Source organism: Rhipicephalus sanguineus, chromosome 6 (genome assembly GCF_013339695.2).
Source record: "Rhipicephalus sanguineus isolate Rsan-2018 chromosome 6, BIME_Rsan_1.4, whole genome shotgun sequence".
NCBI classification, from domain to species: domain Eukaryota; kingdom Metazoa; phylum Arthropoda; class Arachnida; order Ixodida; family Ixodidae; genus Rhipicephalus; species Rhipicephalus sanguineus.
In genome coordinates this window covers 162,999,674-163,026,139 of record NC_051181.1, presented here as the reverse complement: position 1 = coordinate 163,026,139, position 26,466 = coordinate 162,999,674, and the positions used below count along the sequence as shown (strand labels likewise).

At 44.2% G+C, this 26,466-nt stretch overlaps 1 protein-coding gene across 1 annotated transcript in view; it reads right to left on the bottom strand.

Annotated features, from left to right (window-relative positions):
* Nucleotides 1-3,014: 3,014 nt before the first annotated feature.
* LOC119395535 (uncharacterized) overlaps nucleotides 3,015-26,466 on the bottom strand; it is a 96,292-nt gene continuing 72,840 nt past the window's right edge. The window contains exons 10-14 of the mRNA XM_049417289.1: nucleotides 7,510-7,601; nucleotides 6,486-6,581; nucleotides 4,111-4,185; nucleotides 3,939-4,032; nucleotides 3,015-3,202 (exon numbers count right to left, since the gene is read on the bottom strand). Coding sequence (XP_049273246.1) covers nucleotides 3,098-3,202; nucleotides 3,939-4,032; nucleotides 4,111-4,185; nucleotides 6,486-6,581; nucleotides 7,510-7,601 — 462 coding nt within the window. The 3' untranslated portion in view covers nucleotides 3,015-3,097. The remainder of the gene's footprint in view (nucleotides 3,203-3,938; nucleotides 4,033-4,110; nucleotides 4,186-6,485; nucleotides 6,582-7,509; nucleotides 7,602-26,466) is intronic.

The following is a 26,466-nucleotide window of genomic DNA, read 5'->3' as shown; positions in this document are numbered from 1 at the left end:
ATTTCGCCTCCGTCGAAATGCGGTCGCCGCGGCCGGGATTCCGTCCCGCGGCCGTCAGGGCAGCAGTCGAGCACCCTAACCACTGGACCACCGTGCCGGATTGTTGATCAAACGAGAATCCATATAGTTTCCTGTCATAATCATCTTAAAAACATTAGTTTTTCTGTAGCATGAATATTACTAAATACGACTAATCCGTCAACACTCGGTAGTGTGGCAAAGTGTCATGGTTGCTTGAGCGGTACACATCACTATGACCATGTTTCAGCGACGAAGAATGTCTCCATCTGGGCCTGATTTTGTACTAGGCTTATGCGCAATACGCTCGATGTGCGGCGAGTGGATCTTATGACTCCATTATAGCGCTCAATTACACGAAAACAAATGCAGCTTCCGATGTTTCCTTGATAACGAAGCAACCTCTAAATGGACCACAGCGTTAATTTCACTGCCGCTGTTCTGACTTCTTCAATACTATCTATCTATCTATCTATCTATCTATCTATCTATCTATCTATCTATCTATCTATCTATCTATCTATCTATCTATCTATCTATCTATCTATCTATCTATCTATCTATCTATCTATCTATCTATCTATCTATCTATCTATCTATCTATCTATCTATCTATCTATCTATCTATCTATCTATCTATCTATCTATCTATCTATCTATCTATCTATCTATCTATCTATCTATCTATCTATCTATCTATCTATCTATCTATCTATCTATCTATCTATCCACTTACACCTGGGCGCTCTCATGGTCGCCTGCTTTACACAGTATGTACCAAAAGTGGCATATAGGAGGGTATGAGTGTATGACGAACCTGACTGACAGGTCATGACATGAATAGCACGACATGCCTGCCGCGTACGTCATGAAACCCTTTCTCACAGTGACGTGTGGCGCATACCCGCACACCACTGCCCGTGTATTGCGGGTATGTGTCACAGGTGATTGATTCACTGCTTACGTCAACCGAGAAACGGCGAGAATAGACACTGCAAATCCGAACGCGATAGCGTCAAGGAGCCCGCGTCAAAAATCTGGTACTGCCGTCGGCGGCGTTGTCGCTGAGCGAAAAATTCCGATGGACGCAAATAATAAGGACCACGATCCGAGCCGCAATCGAAACCAGGCTTTGTGCGTGGCAGTCAAGTATTCTACCGCAGAATGCTTGAAATCACTTATGAAAAAGACCCTATACAGGCGTTATGTCACGCCAACGACAATTGTGGTTGCACTGTCCGCTATCAGCTTTCATAAAAATGTAATAAGCAATACATATGGACTCTTATGAGTCAGCAAGCTATAGCCAAGCGTTGCACAACGCCGAATGAAAACGCTAACGATCGCTAGTTATGACATGCACATCACCACGACATAGCATGCAATTCGTTTCGAGAAAACTGACGTCTTTGCTCTAAAGTGAGTGCTGACGTTACGCTGGACGGTTAGCTACCCTTTCGGTGCCAATGGAGTCAACGTGCCCGTAAACCCAAAACCTGCACACTGCTAAATTTACACTAAGACATCGATCGAACTCGCAACTCTAGGACCACAGCAAAAATAAATAAATAAATAAATAAATAAATAAATAAATAAATAAATAAATAAATAAATAAATAAATAAATAAATAAATATGGCAGCATAAGCCGCTACTCGCTGGCTGCTTTGCAATGAATTGATTCACACAATGCGTGGGATCTGCCGGATTTTCTTTTTTTTTAAGTTGGCGTTTCTAAAAGCTGGGCGTGAAATTGTTACGCCCGCATACGTGACACTCGTACGCCTGTTGGCTTCTTTGTTTTCTCATGTGGGTTGGAGATCTTGCCAGCCAGAAACGTCACAACGGGCGTGGTCTAACACACGTTATAAATATGTAAGCTCTATAACAGGGGAAAAATGCTTCTTTATAAGGCTCATCATATATATTTGAATGCTCGCCCATCTAACGTTGTTGGTTCCCTCCTGCGGAAATATCAAACCCAACTTTTACCGTATGATCTGTTATGGGATCAGCCCAATAGCAGTTATTGTCGCCGATGGTGCCCGCCGCCGCTGCCAGTGTTTGTCGCAGCTATCACCGGGGATGAGAGAAAACTGGCCCGCTTACACCTGGAATATGCAACAGGGTGCCACATGTGTGACACAGCCTTTCTGCCACCGAGCTACGCCAGCATTTGCAATCCTACCTGAAAAGAAACTCTTGAAAGGCGCCCTATCATGACAGTATAGTCACACGTCCGGCTACCTAGCCGCATACGCTACGTCCCAGTTGCGTAATATAGCACCAGATTTGAGGCCATGTTAGCTTCGTCACTGGTGGCCCGCCCCCTCATTACAATGTGTTCAGTCGCGATTCATCAACATCGTCATCGTCGACTTCATATTGCGCGAGGAGTCTTCCGTCCAGTTACGCAGTTGCACACACTGTTTTGCAGTAGCTTAGTATCGCACCAGGTATCGTGCCATGCCGGTTTTGTTGCAGGTGAGTACTGGCCAGTCTACCCGTTACAATGTGTTCAGCCGCGCTTCATCGTCACCATGACCCTGGCTAGCGAATTCGCTTTCGTATGCTTGGCAGCAGTCCCCAGACAGCCATGACATTTGTTTGCCAAGAACAGACCATTCGTTGTGCCACATTGCACGTTCTCTGCAACGTTATTTTGATCCCTAAGCTCACATGACTGTATTTTGATAGATCAATGCACAATAAATGTCAGCCTTCCATGTTCAGTACTTGCGGTACGCGACGTTGAACATTTTACCACCGGTTGCTAGGAGATCGCTCCGCCGGCTTATGCTGTTATTGTGTGGCGTGTTCCACAAAGGTCTAGTGTTCTTTCCTTTTGCTCCAACAAAGAAGAAAAAACTTAGCATCTGGAACGGCCTAAAAAATATTAGCCAGAACTTCCCTTAGCATGTGTACATTGCAAATGAACGGTCAACTTAAATAAAACTTATTGACTTAAGAAACGTAGAGATAAGGAATGTGCAATCACATAGGTGTAATGATGACCAAGGAACCTTGTATGAAGTCGAATATCAAAGAAAGAACATAATGTCTAGGAAGGCACGGGACAGTCAAGGGTCATCTCTGCTGTTGTACGTTCCATCCTCCGTCGTGTCGCGAAGAATAGTCCGCTTCCGCTTCGAGTTTTTGATGCACGATCCTAAGTTCATGATAACCTGCGAGAAGAGATGTGTTCGTACATGTGCTAAAAATAATAATTGCAAGGGTTTTGTGTGCTCAAACCACGATATGATTCTGAGGCATGCCGTAGTGGGCAACTCTAAATTAATTTTGTCCGCCTGGAGTTCTTTAACATGCGCCCAAACCTAAGTACACGAATTTTGGTTGCCGCGCGAACTTGGCAAAGGGACACAAGAAGGAAGACGACACACGTAGCGCTGCGTGTGTCGCCTTCCTTCTCGTGTCCCTGTGCCAAGTTCGCGCTGCAACCAAAATTCGTCATGTAACCAAGAAGCCCACTTCGCAACTCTAAGTACACGGGTGTTCTGGCATTCCGCTCCCATCGAAATGTGTTCGCCGCAGCAAGGAATCGAACCCGCACGCTTGATCTTAGCAGCGTCACATCATGCATGTTAAGCTACCACAGAGGGCTTCAGGAGCGTAGCCAGAGATTTTTTTCTGCAGGCAGGAGGGGTCCGACTCCACTTTATGTAGGTTCGTGTGTTTGTGTGCGCGTATATATACATATACAAAATGTAGACATATCGGGGGGGGGGGTCTACTCTTAAAATCTGTTATACTAAATATTTCATGCACAACTAATTATCACTGTTTAAGTTTTTGACACATTACTGCATTTTCTGTATTAAGCACCAATTAGGATCGCATAGAACCTTCCCGTTCAAAATATGCTGGCGACAGTCTATAACGTCATGAGAATGCGATACTCACAGAAACGACCAAAGCCGCAAGCATGACGAGCGATGCATTCTCGTAGCGTATGTTTTCTGTAGCATACTTGCTCAGCAGTGGTGCTACTGATGATCTGTTAACGAACAGTCAAGGCTCCATTGTGACGTTGCCTTGTAATCCACTGTCATATTTAGGAACAAGGGAAGCTTACCCGAGAGTAATCGCACCGAAGAGAAAACCACAAACAGTGGCGTAGGTCCACATATTGTTTGGAAATCCTCTTTCACTTTCGTGTAGAATGTTGCCAAGAAAATAAAAGATAAACATTATTATTATTATCTCTGTAAGACCGTGCAAAATTTTTCCTATACATGGCCCACTTTCTAAAACTAAAAATTGCAACACAGCGTGAGGTGCAGAAACCCTCAGGGGACGATCAGTACAATAGGTCTCAGAAGAAAAAAAAGTAAAAGAAGATGTTTGCTTTCGCCTTCGAGTGGCCTTAGAGTAATGCATAAGACACCATGTGACTTTTATATCGGTAGAATGCTGCACTTCGGAGAAAACACGGGAATTTTTTTGAGATAACAGTGACGCGCAAATAGCCCATTGGAATGCCCATCGGAGTGATCGGAAACACTAGCAGAGGTTTTTACGCGCGACTGCACGACTGCAGAAAAAAAAATAAACAAACGATGCATAACAAAGAAAATGAATGAAAATATGGACAAAATGAGTGATGAAATAAACCGAAGACTTGATAAATGAAAGGTTTGGGTGAATACCTACGTCAGAGGCAATGACAGAACTACATCACATCTTAAAGACCAATATTAACGATTTCGGAGTCTCTATCACAAATGTTGGAACAAATAACTCCTACTTTTATGGCATCGCTGGCTATCATTGGAAAACACTTTTTTTTCACTGAACGTTTAGAGCATGTAGCCAGAGGGCACCGCCCTGTTATATCATTTTAATAAGCGTTGTTTAGGAGACATACCAAGTTTAAACCCTGTCTGCAAGGACAAACAGCGCAGTGTATCTTCGCTTAATTACTTTCCTGAATAGTGCGATGGAAACCACGCGATCTGGTTCTTTTTTGTGATTCTTCGTAATTTCTTTTTCAATGGGTTTTCTCACTTGAAAAAAATGCGCAGCTTGCACTAGTGGCGCAAGGCTGGAACCATCAGCGGAGCGAGTGTTCGACCTAGCTAAGTTTTACTAATATTGCCAAGCCTTTGTTGAGAGGCTAAGTTTTTGCTACTAGTACCAAGTGTGCCTAGACTTTGCTAGACATGTCACGTGACTACCTGTTACGTGATGTAATTTTAGTCACATGACTAGCTGTTACATGGTTCATGGCGGGGACTTGTCACGTGACAGCTATTACGCGATGTTCTGTGATTTTAGTCGCGTGACCGAACGTTACGTGATTTTAGTCACGTGACTGGGTGTTGCGTGATGTTACGTGATTTTTTGTTACCCGAGTAGTTACATGATGTGGCATGACTCTAGTCGTGTGGCTAGTTACGTCATGTTACGTGATTTTAGCCACGTGGGTGTTACGTGGTTTTAGTCACGTGACTGGATGTTACGTGATTTTTGTGTCGTGACTATAGTTATTACGTAATGCTTCGCACTAGTGGTGCCAAGTCTGAACGGATCGCGGAGCTAGGCGACCTTCTTTGTTTCTCTTTATTTTTCTATTTCTTTCTTCCTCTCTTTCTTTTTCCGTCATCTCTCTGCTTTCTATATGTCTTTTTTGTCTCTGTTTATTTCTATTTCTTTCTTTCTCACTCTATGTATTTCTTTGTCTTTCTCGCTCTTTCCATCTTTTTCCTTCTTGCCCCTCTTTATTTCTGTCTCTCTGTTCATTGCTTTCTTTTTTCTTTCTATCTCTTTTTCTTTCTCTCTGTGCTATGCTTTACTCTCTCCCCTCCTCACCCTCACTTCCCTTGCCCGCCACCTTGCTATATTATATTATACTATAAAAGCCTATGCTATGCTCTGCTAGCGTGCCTGGAAAGCCGAGTGGTTAGGACGGTTGCCGTTGGATCGCGGGTACACGGGTTCGAGTCCCGCTGGCTCATCACAACTTTTTTTCGCCATAATTTTCTCTTGCTTTATATCGTTCTTTCTGTCTCTCTGTTTCTTTCTCTCTCTCTCTCTGTACTCGTTCTCTCCTCTCGCCCATCAGGGTTATTACAGGGCACGCCGGAGAAATCGGTGCACCTGTTTTGCGGGAGAAGCAGGAGTTGAAGAGGACGAAGCGAGCACGTACCGGTTGATGATGGTGACAATTACTGTTCGCACAACACGGCGCGACGAAAAGCTTAAAGAGCTCCGCTCTTAAAACGTTGGAGTTCGGACGGCATTGTTGGCAATACACACTTAAGATTGTTTAAGTGCAGCGACAAGGGGACACACAAAAGATCTTCTGTTTGACCATTTGCTTGCTGCCATATCGCTAAAAGTCGCTTATTAAATAATTACTCCATTAAGCGGATGTAGCAAAAAGGAATACAAGCTATTCGCTCGTATAAGCAAAAGTGTAGTTATTATCATGACGCTGGTGTGACTTACATGGCTTTTTTTAACGCCAGGCTGAAACTGGCTACTATCACAGCAGCGCCACCGAAACCTATTGCGGCTTGGGTAAGATAAACAATCCAGAGGTACCTGCAGAGATGTGTACAAAAGAGGATGTATTGGCTAAATATGCAAACATTCAAAGAAAAACTACAAAAAGTGCCGTGATAAAAACCGCAAAGCGAAGTATTTAGCTCAGATGAACAGAAGAGACAAGTCCCTACCTCCTTTTTTTATTCGCACTCACTTAACGATAGCGTTCACGAAATGTGTTGCGCATAGAACTGTTAGTTACTGTAGCATTTAGTGAAGCAAGACGCTTTTGGCCGCCTGCCTCTGCACGCTGCCACCGAGGATTGCCGATCGTATGTGCTGCATCTGAGTTCCACGTCGCAATGTAGTGCCACCAGTTTGCGGATATTGGAAGCGCCTTATCGGCGTTCTCGGAGGGCACGGTTTTCCACGCGCAACTTTCCCAACGTCTGAGAGATGGCGCCGCAAGGCCCAGGAAAGGGAAGAGGGGCTTTACCGGGAAGCTCGACAAAACGCCGCACGTTTTAATCGTTGTGAAATTTTGAAATTATTTTTACTACTGGGCTATCATTTGCGGCAATAATTTTGTTCTATTTCATCAGGATCAGTTGTGCTCTGAAACTACACATCTGCTTCAAAAATAACATTGAGAAGAGGCGATCGAGCACTTTTAATACTGACAGGCATGTCTGGTCAGAGTGACAGAACGTGTTAGTGACTTCTAATAGCAATGTCAAACAGGAAAGAGCTCTAGTAAATATTGAGCTGCCGCACTCATAAAAGCCGAGCTAAACCATGCTAAAGTGATAGTGGTCGTACTGCAGATTTTTAAATATTGGTAGCACTTAAATTTGGCCTCCTATTCTCCATCTCCCTTGCTAACATTATGGGCTCACATATATTTCTTTTTTACAAAGAACTTCAAGGTATTTCTGACAAGTAAGTGCACACCGCACGGTCTGGTGAAGTTGAAACAGGAACTTACGGTGGTATTGGCAGGAATGGAGCGGGACCGACGAAGAGGAATGAGACGGCCATTATCAAAAATCCGATCAATACCGAAATGTCCTCTTGTTCCTATAGAAAGACACGAGAATATTCTTCTTCATAGCCACCTCAAAAGCAGAAACAGTGAGGAAACCAACTAAGCAATCATAAATAAAAATCTTAAGAGAAAACTAGATGCTCTTGCAACATTCGCATAAAGGCCCTTTCCTACGGCGCAGCGAACTGCCATAATAATATACCACTGTTCGGCGGCTCATAATTTGAAAATCTTAAACTATTCAATCTTGCAGCCTTGCTTGGTCGTTTTTATTGTGCGACCACATTTCATAGACATAGCGTCCATGCACAAGCTTACGGATGTTGACATAAAGGCATAACCATTTGGTGTAGCGGAAAAATTGTTGCATTTAAGTCGAATGGCTAATCCATAACGCCGCCGTGTTGATGCTACAGTTCGATAATTGCAGAGGCATGGACTGTTATTATTGGGGCAAATACAAACGTCAGTATGAATGACTATTTCGATGGTGTTTAAACTAAAATGTCGCAGCGTGTACGTTGTACGTGACAATCATTCGTTCATTTCGAACTTCAGTGCATTCAGTCCTCAATCGTGCGAATATTATGAAAACGTGTTTGTCCAGAATAACACGGCGCAATTTATACAAAGTGAGGCAGGTAGTTTTCGTGATTTTAACAGCAGCATGCTTTCTTGATAGAATAAAATAAGATAACAGATCGTTCGGGCATTTGGAGAAATGTCTACTCCTCTATTCTATTTTCAATCACATTATATCATTCACTATTCTCAGTTCAACAGTCTTAATGCCGAGGTGCTCTTATTTCTTCCGATATGAACTTAAGCTTGCTGCAAACAGAACGACTCTTACCAGCTTGTACGTGAATAGGTATCCCCAGAAAAGAGATCCGAGCGAGTAAGAGATGTAGAGAACAGAGAACACCGCCACAACTTCTATATCAGGAAGCCGGAACTGTCAAAACATAGAGCACGTAAAATTTACCTTAAAAGCTGATGGGAGCAAACACAGAAAAAGTACGAAAGGCTGATACTAACAAATAGTTCTCTTAGCAGAACTGAGGCACGGGTACGGCACAGAGAAAGAGCATACAGCGTTTTCTAGGGCTAGCCGCTACTGTAATGAAACGGTTTACAATTAAGCTCTCTCTTCTTCTGTTATTATATTTTAACGACTGCGTGAGCGACAGGCAATGTAAGCAACAGCCAACCACTTTTCCATTGCACGTTTCCATTTTCCGGCTGCACCTAGTTTGCAGTGTCATTAGTTTAACCCTATGTTTAGTTGTGCTAGTTTCCCGAAATACAGTTGTAACCAAGAATTAAACGAAGGCAAGCTGTTTCCCATCACATGTACACTGCAATGAAAATTGTCAAGCAGATAAATTACAATTGCTCCTTTGTAGTTCATCTTTATTATTATTATTATTATTATTATTATTATTATTATTATTGCGATAGCAATTATATGGACAGTCTCGGCTGGATATTGCCGTCGCCGTCGCCGCCGTCATGCACCGTATATGTATAAGTATGTATATATATATATGAAAGCCCCAAAGAAAAATAATTCAGAAAAATGCGTCCGAAGCGCGGAATCGAACCAGGGACCTCTTCCTCCGCAGCGAGTAGCGCTAGCCACTACGCCACGAAACGCAGATCCTCCACGCAGGTAACGGCGAGCGTTATATACACACCCTTTACCGCTGGACGGACTCAGAGACGGCTGCGCTTATAAGCGTTTCTTCATTACCAACGAGATGGGGTTAGGAGCGCGACAGGCGCATTTAAAAGGCGTCAGCTCGCTCGCTCGCTTCTTCTTATACTCGCGCAGGGAAAACCTTGCCCTTCCGCTGTATGCTCGCGCGGTTTTCTTGTGCTGAGGGGAAGAGGGATGTTTCACGCTTTCACCCTGATGTCCGCGCTCATGTTACGGAGCGTACGAAAGCCACTCGAGCTCAAGGGACGCCGCTAAACGAACAAACTGAAGATGAGCGCGAACTATGAAGTGTCACAGCTCGACACTTGAAGCACCCTAGTTTCCTTCGCTGCTTCGGCCGCCTTTGCAACAGGAGCGCTGTTCAAACTGAGAGTATCCATTGGCGAGCCTCACTTCATATAGCATTAGTTTCTTGCTATCGCATTCATTGCTTCGGCCTTGCGGCGAAACTGTGACTTTTTATTATTATTATTATTAGATTAATTTCATTGCACTCTTTCCCAGAAAGCATTCAATGAAACTCAAGCGTCAGGTGCTTATCCAGAGAGGATATCTTCGCAGAGTTGAACGCGTTACTGCTCTTCTAAAAGACAAGCGGGCTTGGAGACAGCATTTAAGCAGTGTTCATTTCTCCTTTCCTTCCTTTTTCTTTGCTTTTTTCTTATTTTTGGTAATGCTTCATTTCATTATCCCTTATACCCTTTCCCCCTTTCCTCAGAAGAGGGTAGCGAACCGGTATAAGAACTGGCCAACCTTCTTTCCTTCCTTCATCCTCGCAGTTGGCCTAACTATCAATACAGCCAACATTTCGAATGAAGAAATTATCATACGTAGATCATAGCGTCAGTGATTGTTATATACTATATGATAACGCCTTACCTCCCCTTCCTTGAGTTGAAATTCTAATGTTCCGTCATGAAATCCAAGGGCTGATATAGAGATTCCGACATTTGCGATGCTGATAATCATTGGAACATTCAGTGCGAGGCGGATGGCATTTTGGTCCGGTTGGTCTCTCGCAATTTCGATTGCTTGAAAGAAATAGGACCAAAGTTTATTGCAGTGCCTACGCATACGCAGAATGGAAACGGTCCTGCATATGCAACTGGAGAACTCTGAGGAGGAAAGCCGTGTTAACAAAGCCAGGAGGAAAAGGCTCTTCCTGAGGAATTATTGTACCCACGGGAAATCAAGGAAGCAGGCTTACATTTGGCTGGAGACCGTAGCAGTATAAACGGTGCACAAAGGAACATTATACCACCGGAAATAAAGAACGGTATAGCGTCTGGCCACCACTGAAATAGGAGAGCTTCCGTCAAGTCGTAGTTAAGACCGAAAGATATCCGTACCTCAATGAGAGCAGTTCCAACGGCGACGCCAATTGTGTTAGATATTCCGTATACGCACTCCATAGATGACTGAAAATTAGAAAAAAAAATACCATGAGGCTAACGTGAAGCAGCGACGGATGCTTTCTTTCATAATGACTTTGCGAAGCGTTCGAACAAGACAGAAGTTAAGGGAAGATGGTGGCTCGAAGTGATGAGAAATAGTTGAACAGGGAATGTCGCTAGAGTTAACGTTTCGGCAAGTGAACTTGCCTTCGTGAAGGCAGTAACTGCCTTCCTTAGCAGCGTGTATGTGTTCGTTTTGCTTTCTTTGTCTATGTAGAGTTAGCGTAATACATGAAAGGTGGAAGTGTTATTGAGGGTGACAGCCGCTCTTTTCCTACTAAGAGTTAAGTAAAGCTGTAATTTATCAACTGTACGACAAAATAGTAGTAGACGTGGAAAGAAACACTTCTGTAGTACACAGTTGCGTTAATCAAAAAAGCATTGATGAATCTCGGAAATTGAAATGTGACGTTGAAATGTACTGTAAGGATATAAAGGTGGTGACTAGACTCACTAACAATTATTATACCACAGCTCCGTTGGCTCCTAAAGGTGGCGACTGCATAAAGCGTCACAACAAAAGATGCATAGAGGAAACCGAAGACCAGCCCGATTGTCACAGTGGCGCCCACAAACGAGCTGCCGTCGACGATCCAATACGTGGAGCTACAAGAAATGGAGAGAAGAACATTGTGGTTATGAAAATTACCAAGTAAATGTCAATGCATGGACAACAAACTCTTAGACTATAGAATATAAACCCATTCAGAATTGTTGAGAAAGTGAGCAGCGAAAGAGAAAAATGTAAGGAAAGAGGAGACAGAAGGTTATTCAGAATTCGCCTGGCTTGCTAGACTGCAATAGTGGAGGTGGAAGTGGGAAGAATAAGTGACGGACTGAAAGGAAATAAATTGTTTGGGTGTAGTTACGTTCTCAAAATAAAACTTCATTGCGTTGTTCACAGTTCCGAAATTAGGCTGCATTCAAGAGATCAGTATAGCATTACTACACAAAATTAGGCGCCAGTTTTCGTAACTCATGTCTGTAATAAATTGGAGAAACAGGCCTTACCCGTACAATGATACGCATACAATCATTCCAATGAATGCAACAATCAGGGTCGCATGGGGTTTAAGGCGCTGAATCTGCAAAACACACAAATTTTAAAAAGTTAAACCCGCACTTCATAAACGTACCTCCGAATACAGCTAGATACTATAACTTACGATTGCCATATTACAAAGGCTTCCAAGTAACATCGACGCTCTAGTGCTTGCATAAATGACGTTGAACTGCCATTGTTCTGCTCGCTTTTCTGCCGCCTGAAAGTAATGTCAATATGTATATATATGACGATGCCATACCACAAAATAGTAAATTAGAGCATCATTGTTCACGAGTATTAACTCGAGGCAAGCGAAGATGGCAGAGAGAGAGGAAAGACAGGGAGGTTAACCAGGAAGAAATTCATTTGGCTACCCTGTACTGGGGAAGAGGAAAGGTGGGGCGAAAGAATGAAAGAGGAGAAGGCAGTCTGTAACTACATTACAAACTCATGACAATGACACTGTCTAAAAGCAACAAACAAACATTGTCTGAGACCATCCATATATAACTTGTCGCTCAGTCCGGTCTCTCGAAGAAACCGCAGCCACGCCCGCATAGCCACTCGCGCTGAAGGCCGGGTGGTAGTGATGCAGAACTATCGATGGTACTATCGATACTATCGATAGCTGAGTCACTATCGAACTGCCGATGGTGACAAAGAACTATTGATAGTATACAATCAACCGCGTGAACTCACTGAAGCATAAACTTGGTTCGCCGAGTGCGTCGTATATATTTAATTGAGCAGGAAGAACCGGCTGAAGGGCAAGAAATTTGACATGTTTATGTTGTTTTACTGAATGCTTGGATGACATAAGATAATTAGGTTAATACTTATCAGCTGTAGCGGTAAGGAAGCCGTTACATGTGGCGGAACTGCGCGGCTTCAAATTTTTATTGCCTTTCATGATTTCAAATGAAAAAAAAATATCAAGAACTAAGTTAGTTAATTGTAAAGTGCAAATTGTTGCTATTGAATATGAATTTATTGATCGACATATTCCGCTATTTTCACTCCGGAAATAATTTACTTCTCCAGTCAAAAATTGCTCATAAATTAAGTGAACTGAGTATTGCCGAGAGTACTGATAGCAAGCAATCGCAAATTTGGCAATATCGCCGGCAAGCAAGAGCATCAGTATTCACACCACTATCGGTAGTACGCTCTTAGAAAAAAAAGACAGGCATATTCACTAACAAAATACTAATAGTAAGAAGCAGGTTGGTGGAATTCGCTACCGTGTCAGTAAATGAAATGTACTAACTCGAATGGTTAGTATGTTACCTAATTGTTAGTAACCGCACCAGCAACTTAGTTACCGTACCAACTATAGCGGACTACTATTAGCCAAATACAGGTTTACGCCTGTTTCGTTTATAGGGTGTTTTTTAGACAATACAGATTTTTTATAAAAGTCCTATGACTGTAAGGCTCTTGTCGTTTGCGCACACGCACTCCACGTCGAGGCGGAAAATCTTGCCGCAGTTAAATAAAACTGGTACCGCTAATTAACGAAAACTCGTTAATTACCTTCTTAATTATTGACTTCAGGGCAGGTGCTATATTAGAAAGTTGTAACGCGCACGAATTTACGGCACACTTATTTTTTACAAATCACAAAAGTTGCACGTAGTTCGAGATATTCTTCATCGAATGTCAAGGGCGAAATAGAAACTGATCGCGCAAAGGCGCGCACGAAGCGAGCTCCGTCAGACCGGAACTACCCGTCACATGGGAGCAAAGAAAAGGGAATGAAAGCGCGTCGCGGCCGTAGGAGTTCGTGATCTGCAAGTCATCTCACATGTGCCCGCGCTGCCTTATTTTCGCGCGTAGTGTTTGGCGCTTATCCGTTTCTCTCGAACTGTGCACAATAAAACCGCGATGTCAACCTTTTCTTTGTCTTGTAACCGTTAAACTCAGGGGCTGCCACTTCGGCGCTTCTTCTTGCATGCACGCAAAATAGTTATTCGCGCCTCTTATAGTTTAAGAAATAATCACATAAAGCACTCACCCCATCGCACACAAACATTAGGCTGTCTCCTGTGTATTTCAGAATGCTTGCCGATTTTTCGGGCCAGATTCTGCTTCTGCGCGCCTTCATTCGAATTTCGTCACTTCCCTGTCACGTGTAGTCCCGGTGTTCCGCCGCACTTTGTGCGCGCCGGGCGCGATCAGTTTCGATTTCACCCTTGAAATTTGATGATGAATATCTCGAACTACGTGCAACCTTCGTGACTTTTAAAAAAAAGGGTGTGCCATAAGTTGGCACGCACTACAACTTTCTAATATAAACACCTGCCCTCAAGATTATAAAGTTAATTAACGAGTTTTTGTTATTAGTGGCAACAGTGTCATTTTAACTGCGGCAAAGTTTTTCCGCATCGACAAAGAGTTCATGTGCGAAAACGATAAGAGGCTTACTGTCATAGGATTTTTATTAAAAAATCTGTATTATCTAAAAAAGCATCCTGTATGTGCGTGTGCAGAGCCATATCAAGTTGATTGTACCGCGAAAGCATGTATAAGGTGAAGTAAAGAAAAATAGCACGGCTTGTTGCACCAATTAACAACCACTCATTTATTTAATTAATTACCACGGTATGTATATATGCATCATAACAGCGTAGATTGAGGCATATGGATTATAAGCGAGAACACACATAAGCACACACAGAATATCAAGGCTACGCACGCGTCATCTACTCTAATAGCAGCTTCACGGCCATTTATGTACCTACTTTGGAATAGCACAGACTATGCCGGTTAGCAGTCATAGAATTTAGAGAGATAAACGATCATTTTTCACCCATGTACTTACCTACTGTTTGTACATATGTATGCCATCACGTATCACGATTACTGTTATTCCAACATAATCTAGAAATTGAAGTTTGGCCTAAATTTTCCCAAAAGACTGTCACAATTACGGCATAATAAACTACGGCATCTACGAAGCATCAGGCAACACAGGTATTTCAGCAGTATAGTTAAAGGGGTGGTGCCACCAAATTTGTTGCTTTGCACGTCTTTGCTGTAAGCGTTTCCTATAGCTCCAGGAAGCATGATGCACGCACCAACATTCATGTATTCTCGCTAAATAATCTAATATCGCCTTTTGATGTGGACAACTGTCGGTTGCGGTTTCTGGGCGCCCAGGTTAGGCAGTGACGTAGAAGTGTAGGAGGTTTGGTGACGTGAACACACAAGGCTGTGACGCACTTAGCCAGGAAGCGAGCCGAAACTCGGCGAGTGATGTAGCAACCGATGCTTTGCCAGTACTATGGTGAACTAGAATATATTCTAGTTCACTACAGCCGGTACGTACGTAGTGGAGGTGGCGGAGGTCCGGAGGTCACTCACGTCACTAGAGTAGGTCTGGTGTGACGTCACTACAACTTTCGTTGCTCCTCCTATAGATCTGCGTCAGAGTTGGCACGCTAGCGATGGGTTTCGATCGGGAGAATGGGCATTTAGGTAAACTTTGTAAGTGAATTAAAATATATTCTAAACGTTTGCTGTGTCCGACCCTTTGTGTGGAGTGTCCTTGCATACAGAGGAAATTCACAACAGGCTTGTTATAGCCTCGAAATTTGATGGCACCACCCCTTTAAAGACACTAAGAAAGGCTCCCCAGTTTTAGAAACGGCAAAATTTACCAGCTTAACTAGCTGGTACAGGGATGTCGCGAGGTTGCAAAAGAGTCTCGGAACTAGTAAATGCATGCATGCACTAACTGTTTACTAACTTGTTTCTAAGAGTGTATTATCGCTAGTAATATTACCGATTGTACTATCGATTGCACAATCGACAGTTTGTCCGTAGTACTACTATCGATAGTTTGCAAACAAGTCACTCGCGCCAGGTTAACCTCCCTGCGTTTCCCTTTCATCTATTTCTCTCTCTCTCTCTCTCTTGTTTACACCGTCGATACTTTCAAATAAACTATCGATGCTATCGATAGTCAATTTACCAATAGTTCTGCATCAATACCGGGTAGGCCAGTGCCTGCTAGACAACCGCGAAGATGTCAAACTTCCTTCAAATACATAAAGGTAACACCTTGCTGCTTAAGCTTTGGAAGCTAATTGGAAGTAGAGGTCATTAAGGAGAAAGGATACACAAAGCGCTTTTTTCGTAAAACCGTTTCTTGATCGGGCATTGACCATCAAGTACCCATAGCGTTACTGGAACCAGTGACGAAGAGATCAATGACGTCATAACACATCCCGAAGCAGTAACATTCAAACTACAAATATGACATCGTTACCATAATAAGCATGAACGATTTGATTCTTAAACGGCTCGAAACCTTCAGCTATATACCAGCTATCAGTGATACCTTGAAATGGCATTTTGTTTCATTTCATTCTAACACTACCAAGTAACTTCTAGCGTAGCTCATAGCATATACATAAGCGCTCGAGAGGTAATTTGATGTTTTTTACGAAAGGTCGGGGGAATACATCGTAGCAGTGTGCTTTAGAAACAGTTCTTTATCATCACCTGATCATGAAGGCAAGAGAAAAGGGTTATTTAATGTGTCGGAGCATGCCTGAAGCTGAAAAAGTGGACCATTTAACTCCGAAAAAATAGTCTCCAGTGACGGATATAGCAAAACGCTTAATACTTGGTCACTTACCCTATTTATTCGAATCTAAGCCGATGTGTTCTTTTTTTCGAAGAAACGATGTGCGAAAGTGGGGGCTCGGCTTAGATTCGAGTATAGATTCGAGTGCAATGATTATGTTTTTTTTTTTTTTCTGGCCTTGCGAATTTCGGGAGTCGGCTTAGAATTGGGAGCCGGCCTCGATTCGAGTAAATACGGTATTTGTCAGTTGGGGTACAACACTCCAGGTTCTTTAGTCCGGTATGTGTAGCTACATAATTAAGACTCGTTTTGGTACTCAATATACTTAGCTCATACATAGTTTCATGCTATAGACGAAATGCTCCATTCTAGGATTTTCGTTTTGTTAGCAACGTAATTCGCTGGGCGAATTGGCATATGTTCATAAAGAGAAAGGACGAGCCCGACATGGTCCGAAAGCATCTGTAATGTCTTCTGTCACTTAGATGTAATATCGTGCTCGTCTTCTCATGTCAGGAAAATTTCTATTTCAATAACTACCAACCAGTCGCCGTAGATTTTTTTCGTTAAGTGAAAAGCAATTTCTCGTGCACAATATTAAAAGTACGGGTCGTATACCTACCAGATGAGGTATGTACGGAGAGATGAGAGCGAGCGAAAAGCAAGCGGTTCCATACACGGCCAGAATGGGGAACATTCTCAGCGCTCTGCTGTGGGCCGGTGGTTTCGTGTGCTCCCGCTCCAGTGTTCTCAGCTCTGTCATTTTATCGGGAAGAACCGACTCTTTCGGCAGAGCGATGCTGTCTTCGTCATTCGCACTGAGGGGATTCACAGCGGTCGTCTCAATTGTTCGGGATCGAGAGCGTCGAAGGCTGCGCATATTGAGACACTGGCAGTAAAAAGAAGAAACATAATTCGACGTAGAACACGTTTTCGTGAATGTGGAAATCTTCACAAGCATAATATCCACAAGAATCCTATTTTCGGCAGGCTAATGTACACCTAAGCCCTGAAAAAATGGCGTTATGCCGGAACACAGATAAAACGACAGAGTTTGTTACCAGACGTAATATGTATGTGCGGCACCCAGCACCTTCATCAGAAATCTCACGTTAGATTGCGGTAGCACTGGACAGAATCTGGTATCTAGCGTGACGGATGCATAATATTCGCGAACCCACACTGCAGACTGCAGAGAATGACACAGGACCTGTGTCGCCGTTGTCGTTCCGTGCAGGCCGTAGTGTATAGTGTATGTTCGCTAGTATTATGAATTCATCAAGTAAATACCAACTAGCCCTGCTAAATGCATTAACGTCGTATACAGCGGTGCGTCAGAGTTTTACGCTGACAAGAACATCGGCCGTACGACCTCATCGTCTTCGTCAGCGAGACCAGTCCACTTCTCTAGTTCACGGTACTACGGCACACCCAGACGGAGCTACTGGTGACGTAAGTAGGTGCGAGCTCTTATACAAGAGAGAGGAGGAAATGAACTTATTTCGCGCTAGACGCCCTTGTAGATCTCCACAAAGCACCACCGCTCCAGTGTTGCTGACTATACAGGCTAAAAAGTGTATCTATGCTGTTCTGTATCACTGCATTTCTTAATGATATCATGCATGGAGATGTTGGCGCACAAAAAAGGCGCCGGCTACACCTCAGATCTTGTATTGGCAGAGTATGATAATTTACTGGCAGGAATGGCGTTTCGTATAGGACGTCCATAAAAGTTTCTAACTAATCGTGACAAGCATGATATAATGAAATATTGTGTCCAGGCCCTTAATCAGTACGTGTCATTGTTTCGAATCGTGTGCACTGCAGAACCATGAGCAGAACAGGGTACCTCCAGAGGCCAAGGTCTGTACAAGCGAAACGTTAAACAGAGGTGTGTTATTGTGCAACTTTAGAAAAACCGCTTGATGAAAAGTCTCAGTGGACCATTCTTGAGTCATCTGAATATGTCAGCCCTTGGATAACTACAGCAAATGTTCCGATTTTCAACGCCAATGCGAGTCCAGAGTCAGGGTCAGTACACACAAAAACGTTTTACGCTAAAAATGTTTGTAACTGGATATTTCAGCCAAGCGTATGCTGAAATTAGCGAAGCCGGCCGGCCAACGGCAAATGAACTTGCAAATCACAACTTTTGTGACTTAGGCCCTGGACCGCAGGAGAAGCCAATAAATGATGTAGTACCATTTGCAAGCAAACAAGTTTCTGTATCCGAACACAAAAGAGCGACCCTAAATGCAGGCAGTAAAATCGCAAACTGCACTCACCGAAGACGATACTGAGAAACCCAAGCAACTGTATGAGCGACGCACTTTGTGAATCTGCGTCAGGTTCAGAATCTGACGCATAGCTTTTTCCCGAAGGAGCAGTGTCCTTGACGTGTGGCATAATTTGGAACGACCATTATTTACGAACCGGATGTGACGCGACAGAGCACGAACACAATGCGCTTGCAAGCACGGAATGCACGGACCGGGAGACTTGAGAGAGGCAGAGCACGAAAGCTTCCGGTAATTTTTAGTTGCAAGCAAATGAAGTCATACGCAGAACAAATGAAAACAGTACCGTGACGTTTCCCTGTCTTTAGTAGGCCTGGGACATGTGGAAAATCTTTTCTCTGGCCTCTGCACTAAAGTACGGAGAGATCTGCTATGCTACTAAATTCAAAGAATGCAAAGTCACCGTTTAAACAAAGACGAAAGGGAATGGCTATTAAGCATTACCTCATTGTCCCACGGTCTCCTCCGTCATATAAACGGTGCCCCAGCTAACTCTAACCAGAGTATAAAAGTACGCCGACACATGTCTCTATCACGACCACACCAAATGCATGTTGCCGACTATTGCATAGATTAAGTGACGCTATTTTTTGTGTGTTTGTGTGTGTGCGTTCTGCCTCATTGCTTAACAATTAGCTTTTGAAGCAACGAAGGTGGGCAAAAAATTCCTATTAGAAACTTCAAGATCGGTTTGCAAAACGTCCGATTCGGCAGTTTCTTACTTTCTATCTACGAAGTATTGGTGTTTTTCTGCTGACCACAGATGCTCGCGAAATACAAAAAATATACCACGTTACATACCCGCTTGCGCACTGTGACTGCAGTGCTCCCTAAAGTTTCGCGTACAAACAATATGCTTCCCTCGCGGCGGTTCATGACAGCGAAAAGCAGACGCAGCGGTTATCGCTTGTACTGCCGCAAGCAACACGGGCGTCATTGCACAACAAACACCATCGTCGCCGCCCTGTCGCCTTTTAAGAGAGCACACTCAGCCAAATGCTACGGTTGTTTGCACGTGCAACGTTAGGGAACACTGCAATCACGGCGCGCAAACAGGCATGTCACGTGGTATGTGTTTCGCCGGTGTCTGTAGTACGCAGAAAAACACTAATACGTAATAAATAGAAAGATAGAATCTGTCTAACCGGGCGTTTCGCGAACAGTTCTACAACTTTCTCGTTGTAATGTTTCGCCCAGCTTCGTTTGTTCCGAATTTAGTTAATTAATCTTGCTAATTAAGCAATTACGCGGCACACAATAATAGTGTGGCGCACTACATGCAATAGTAAGGGACATGCACTGGGTCACGTCGTCATAGAATTCGTCGGCATATTTTTTAAACAGTAGCTTGAGTTAGCTGGGGCACCCTGTATGATTTCGTTAAGAATAAACTTACAGGCATTACTATTATATTCAGTAGCACTGATAGTTGCGCGAGTTGGTAAGTCCGGCGTTTGTCTTCGTGTCATCTTCTTCGCCTGTGTTACGTGTCCTTTCGTTGCGCCGTTTCATAATCATGATTACTATGATACTTTACATTTAGCTGAGCCTATAATGCAGCTGAGCAGAGCTATCTTGGCTTCACGACAGTCGTGGTATTGTCTCATTTGAGACCAAAATTGCGACTACAAAATGCATGTAGAGCTTGGAGAAACGTTAGTCCAGCTGTTGCAGTTTCCAGATCCAGCGCAATAAACGAATGGAAAGTGTTGGTGCGCGTTAAATATTTGATGCTAGTAGTACGCCTTGTTTTCTATCTTTAGTGCAATGTGCTTATTATGCGTAATGATGCCTTTCCCTTTTTATTTTGACTTTTGCTACTTTAATTTCTGTGTATTCGTTACCGCACGAGTCCTAGAGAGCAGGCTACCGGCGTTATAAGGAAGCGAGACATAAATTTTTTATGATTACAAGTGTCATAAGAACTACATTAGCCTAAACTATACGTGAATGTTTTAGCGTGCGGGTGTACTGTTCTGGAATTATTAAAGACTAGATATTCGTGCGTAAAAGGAACTCGGCTTTCCCACTCAAACAAGATACACAATGAAAGGAACAAATCTGACTCAGGTAGTTCTAGGAGCTTGGTAGTATGGAAGGATTGTAACGGCGTAACTGCAAGCTATCGGAATGACAACAATATATTATAATAAGGCGGCAATAGGGGCTAGTTGGTACGTCTTCATGCTTGTGATGCGCTGCCGGAGGACACGGACCAGAGAAAACGAGGAAAACGACGCAGGGTGATGCGCAAACTCACAACTACTTTATTTCAGCCACGTACAGCCCCCCCCCCCCCGTACAAGAAGAAAGGAACAAAAAATAAACGTACAAGAAAGAAAGGAACACGAAAAGACGGGAGTGGGGGGGGGGGGGTTCAGTGATAAGGCGGTAGAACACAAAAATATGAAAAGAAACATACCAGGGCTGCAAACAATGTCACGTACATAAGGATGTACATGACTGAAATAAAGCAGTTCTGAGTTTGCGCATCACCCTGTGTTGTTTTCCTCGTTTTCTCCGGTCCGTGTCCCCCGGCAGCGCATCATAAGCACGAATATATTATTACAGGCCATTATTCCGGTTTTTCAGCATAGTACAATTGGTTGATGTTGTACGGACACATATTAACAGCCTCTATAGTAAGAATGCCTGCGTGGCAGCAGATCTGAGGTATGGTATGAAAAATTCTGCGGTTAATGCAGTGCTAATGTCACTCTTGTGTAGGCCATGGTGTAATTCGAAATGCCGCGCTTAAAGGGAAGCTGAATCACTTAAAAAAGACTTTCGTGTCTGTAATCACAGTTTCCGCCCCGCTGAATTCGAAAACGGATGTAAAGGTTCTGAAATGTGAAAGCATACAGCGTTTTGTTTTTTTGTTTTTTTTTTGCAAAAAACAGCGGCTGTGGCCGCATGGCTGTTTGAGATGCTGAGCGAACGCCGTGACGTCATCTTCGGTATGCCGCGTCATCTGCAGCAACAGCACTGTTGAAGTGTAGCTTCCGAGATTAGCTCCGGCGACGGCGCGCAGCCGCAGTTAGTCAGGGAGGCCAAGGTATAGGATACGAGCACGGTGAAGCACGGCTCCGCCAAAGGAACAGAAGATGACGATTCGTTTCCCCGCCCACACTTTCGGCGCGCTTACATGGGCGGAGCAAGAAAAACTCTTAATTCGCAAATTCTAAAGCTCCTGTTACAACAACCACGAAAAAAAAAGTACGATATCGTCGACAGTAATGTCGGTCCTTGTTAACCAGGTTTTACCAAATTCTACAACCACTCCTCCTTCCCTTTAATGCAGCTCACTACCGTGAAACCTGAGGAAGCGCGTAGCGCAGGCAACCCATCGATTCCCTTCACAATCACGTGCTTGCCGAAGCGGTGGTGCCCACTCTTGCGTGGCACGGGTATCAGCCAGGTACTTGAGAAGCGTTTTTTTGCGAGTTCAGGCAAATTATTGAAATTAATCGTTGGTTATTTCTGTAGTTCATACTATTTTAGACCTTGTTAGTTTACTTTGCACTGGTTTTGAGCATTGTTGGCCTTTGCTTATGCCTGCTGTATTGACCACTGCGTGACCATGCGACATCAGACGGAGGACGACAAGACGGGACCCGAAAGTGCTCCGCACATAAAAACTTCATTGAAGTCCTTCAGGTCGCGCTAGTTTCCTAGTCTGAAGCGGCCAGCTCCAACGTCGCGGCCGAAAGGCCTAGCCTCTCGGCCCATCGCGGGCTGATGGACTGCCAATATCTGTTCTTCTGGTTCGGAGCTACGGAAAGCTGCTGGTAGCAAAATAAATTATGTCTTTTTTTAGCCAGTCGAAAAAAAACAACCAGGAGAGATACTGTAGACTTCACCTAGAACATATCGTACGTTCAATGGCCAACAGTTTCTTCGAGGCATGTCGCTTAAAGAACCGCAAGTGGCTAAATTAATGAGGAGGCACCATTATGGCATGCCTCGTAATTATATCATTGCTTTAGAACTCAAAACTTCAGAAATTATTATTACTAGAAGGTTTTTGTCAACTCGTACAGGTCGCGGATTTCACACTGTGGTGTACTCTGACAAGGTTCTGTGCTTTACGTGTGCTCCTCGTGAACTTCCGCACGTGATAAAAAAAAGGAAGTGATGCGGAGGAATGAGCGTGGTCCAAGGGACCTTTGGCTCCTATCCGGAATAACGGCTGTTGACAAGGTGCTGCTGTCAGTCATTCGTGTGAGTCATCGCCTGATTTCAAACATGTTCCAGACGAAGAGCAATCTCCCCGACTTTACAAGAATGATAAATTACGGAGAAATACAACTCGTAAATAGTTACGCTTGACAAGAATGTTATTATGGTGCATATGTTAAAGAAGCTAAAGGTGCTTTTGTGCCTAATGTTGCACTAGCTGCTCTTCGACGCAGGGCTTTAACGAAGATCGATAAAGCACAAAAAGCAGTGAAGCGTATACCTGAATACAGCCCGTGATCGCGTGGAAACAGGGCTTGTTGCTGAGCTAGTTGGTTCATAACTTGAGGTAAAACTGTAATGACGCAAAGAAGACGGGGACGAAGCGAAGACACGAACAGACAGACACGGGCGCCAACTTCCAACTGTTTATTATCAGAAACCGCGCCGATTATATACGCTGCCGAACAAGGTAATCCCATAACAGAATTGAGTCATCGCAGAACTAACAATTCATCATGTGCCATAAATACAGAGACAAGGCATGCGCCGGAACTGCACTAACGCGATCGAACTATGGCAAAACATGCCAGCACCTGTGAACACGTGCCAATCCTAGTGAGAGGTAAAAAGAATATCGCACATTCTAAACTCTAACTGTCTAAATGCTATCTTTCAAAAAGATAGCTTCTTTCTCGCTTAGATCGAGAGATGGGGCACTAACGCACTGGCTACCCTGCCCTCTTTATTAGAAACGCTTCAATTGTCTCCCTTTCAGTGCGGCGTTTGCTCTCCTAAGAACCGTGGTTTGGCTGAAGTGTGGCGCACACCACAGCGCTTGCAGGGTCTGCCAAGTGCCCGCCCATGGTTGCTGCTAACCGCCAAGCGGTTAGCAGCAACCATGGCGGTCAATTTCTGTTATGGGATTACCTTGTTCGGCAGCGTATATAAATCGGCGCGGTTTCTGATAATAACCGTTGGAAGTTGGCGCGTGGGAAGATGCGCAAAGATTGATGAGTTGCTGCTATTGAAAAGACGGGGCTGACAAATAGCTGAGGAAAAACATGCAATCAAAGTGGGGCAACCGGTTTCTGCTAAAATATTTCGCCTTGAGTATGCTGGGCTCACCTGTGTTCTAGGAAGACGATATGCCTGTGTAACATCATTCACTAAATTTTATTGCGATATCAATTATATGGACACTCTCGGCGGATTTTTGCCGTCGCCATCATTTCCTGGATATGTATATGTATGTATATATGAATAAAAGCCACAAAAAATAATTCAGAGTAAAAAATTCCGAAGAGCTCGACCGGGCTTTCCAACCTGCGACTCCTCGCTCCGCAGCTCGCTGCCTTAGATAATTACGCCATGCCTCTTTTTTCTTCTTTATGACAGGGAAGGAAACCATTGCACTTAGAGCGATATTATAAAAATTAATAATCACGCATATTTAAACACAAATCAAACACAGAAAACCAGTCTAGAGCCTCACTGGAACGTTCATATATCCCGCGCACTTGAATCACTCGTTCCTGGGATACGTTTTAGGGGCGAAGCTCCTTATAGCATCACCTGGTCGGTCGTCGCTCCGTCCGGCGTTTCCCCGCCGTGGCGTCTCCCGTATCATTCAATGGATGGCGCTGTCCCATAGAGATGCATGCAAACTGCAGTTGGGTGACGATATACTAGATGGCGCTGTCCCATAGAGATGTGTGCAATATGGCGGTTGGGTGAATGCACGCTAGATGGCGTTATAGGTGCCGCTGCTCTCAGATTGGCTGCTGCGCCCGTTATCTCTCATTCTCCTTGATCGTCGCCGTACGTGGAGGAGTGCGCTTGCCGGATCGTGCTGCTTGGCGGACCATGGACGACAAGGAGCGCCGGGTGCGGAAGGACGTTGCGTCTCGTGCTCGTCGGCAGGATCCCGAGGTGCGAGCTCGAGAGGCTGCCGCCTGGCGCCGCGCGCGCTTGGCGGCGGCTTCGCGGGCGCGCACCGCCTTGAGATCCGCCGCGCACCGCGCTCGCTTGGCGGCAGCCTCTCGATCCCGAGAGGCTCGCTTGCTTGGCGCTCGCTTGGCGGCAGCAAGGCGGATCCCAAGACGGTGCGCGCCAAGGACGCCGCTGCGAAACGGGCTCAACGAGAACCGGATCCCGAGACCATGATTGGTTCAGGAGCTTCGCCCAAGCTCTTCACCATTCACCTGTCGACATGCTGTAATTTTTCTGCTCTTGAGGTCGCGCGCTTTGCGGTTTTGTTTGCCGCCCAAAAGAAGGCGCTGCAGGGTCTTAGGACAACGCGAGCGCAAGAGTCCGAGAGTTGTTTGCCTTCTGCGCATGCGTCCTTTCAGCTCGAAATTTCTTGGGTCCCCAATTCTAAAACTGTCTAGCGTTTCGCCGGAGTTGGGATGTGCGCCTTCGACTTGTACTTTGGCATACAGGGCATAGTCGACCGTGCTCGCGCGATTATCTCTTGAGAGGGAGTTTGTACGTCTTGTGCTTTCACCGCAGTTTGCGCTGAAGCTATAGACCATACGAAGGTCACTTCGCTCGCTGCAGCGGCCGCGTTTGGGAAAGGAGTGATCTGCTAGCCAGAAGAGCCAAAGTGGGGGTTAGTTGAAGTAACAACTGTGACAGTTCGCGCTCGTCCTATTTTACCTGTGCGTTCTTTTCATACCTCATTCTTTGTGTTTGAGCAGCGCGCTGCAAGTGTCGAGCTGTGACATTTCTTAATTCGCACTTGCCTTGTGTGTTTTTTTTTTCCTGCGTCCTTTGTGCTTGAACAGCGAGCAGCAAGTTTCTACCCTTAGAAAAATTTAATGAGTATTAATAAACAGACAGTAATGTCTTTAGACATCAGAATCAACATTACACTAATGCCAGCATCTAAGCGTTCTAAGCACACCTAATGCGAGTCTAATAGTAATTGGCCACCGTTAGTCTATAGAGTCATGACGTTAGAGTTTCTGATGACGATTGTCTAGCGTTAGTCTATGGAGTACTGACGTGTGAGTTTCTAATGGCCGTTGTCTAGTGAAACGCAACTGAACATATGCATTAGGTTGACATTAAACACCATATTGCAGACTTAGGCCTTATGCCAGCAACAGCATGTTTGCTGCACACAGGTCAATAAATATTTTTGTGGTTAATAATACGAAAGTGTGCATGCTTTAGAGGATTGTCACATAAATGCCAGCAGACCATTTCGAGCAATGACTAGATCACCATTGTTCTTTACACGTAACAGTCTTTCGAAGCCAATCAATAATCTTGCATGTCTATGATACACGCATTTGTAAACGAGCGCTAAATTGTCAAGCTATTTAGTTTCAATAGGACAATAAATGGGCTAGTTAGTTAAATTTTATATTTCCTATGAAAGCGCTCTTTTACAATCACAAACAAACGAAATAAACCAGACGAAAGATTTCAGGAGAAAGCGCTTTTCTATTTAATTTCTGGCTCAGCACTGACGATAGGGTCTCTTGTGCTGCACTGTCGTGGTGGTACAGTTGCTGTATTTGAAACCTGCAAGTGAAAGTGTTATATTAGTTTGCACTGAAGCATACAGCTTAGGCAGCATGTGAACAGACCTTGCAATTTATGATTGC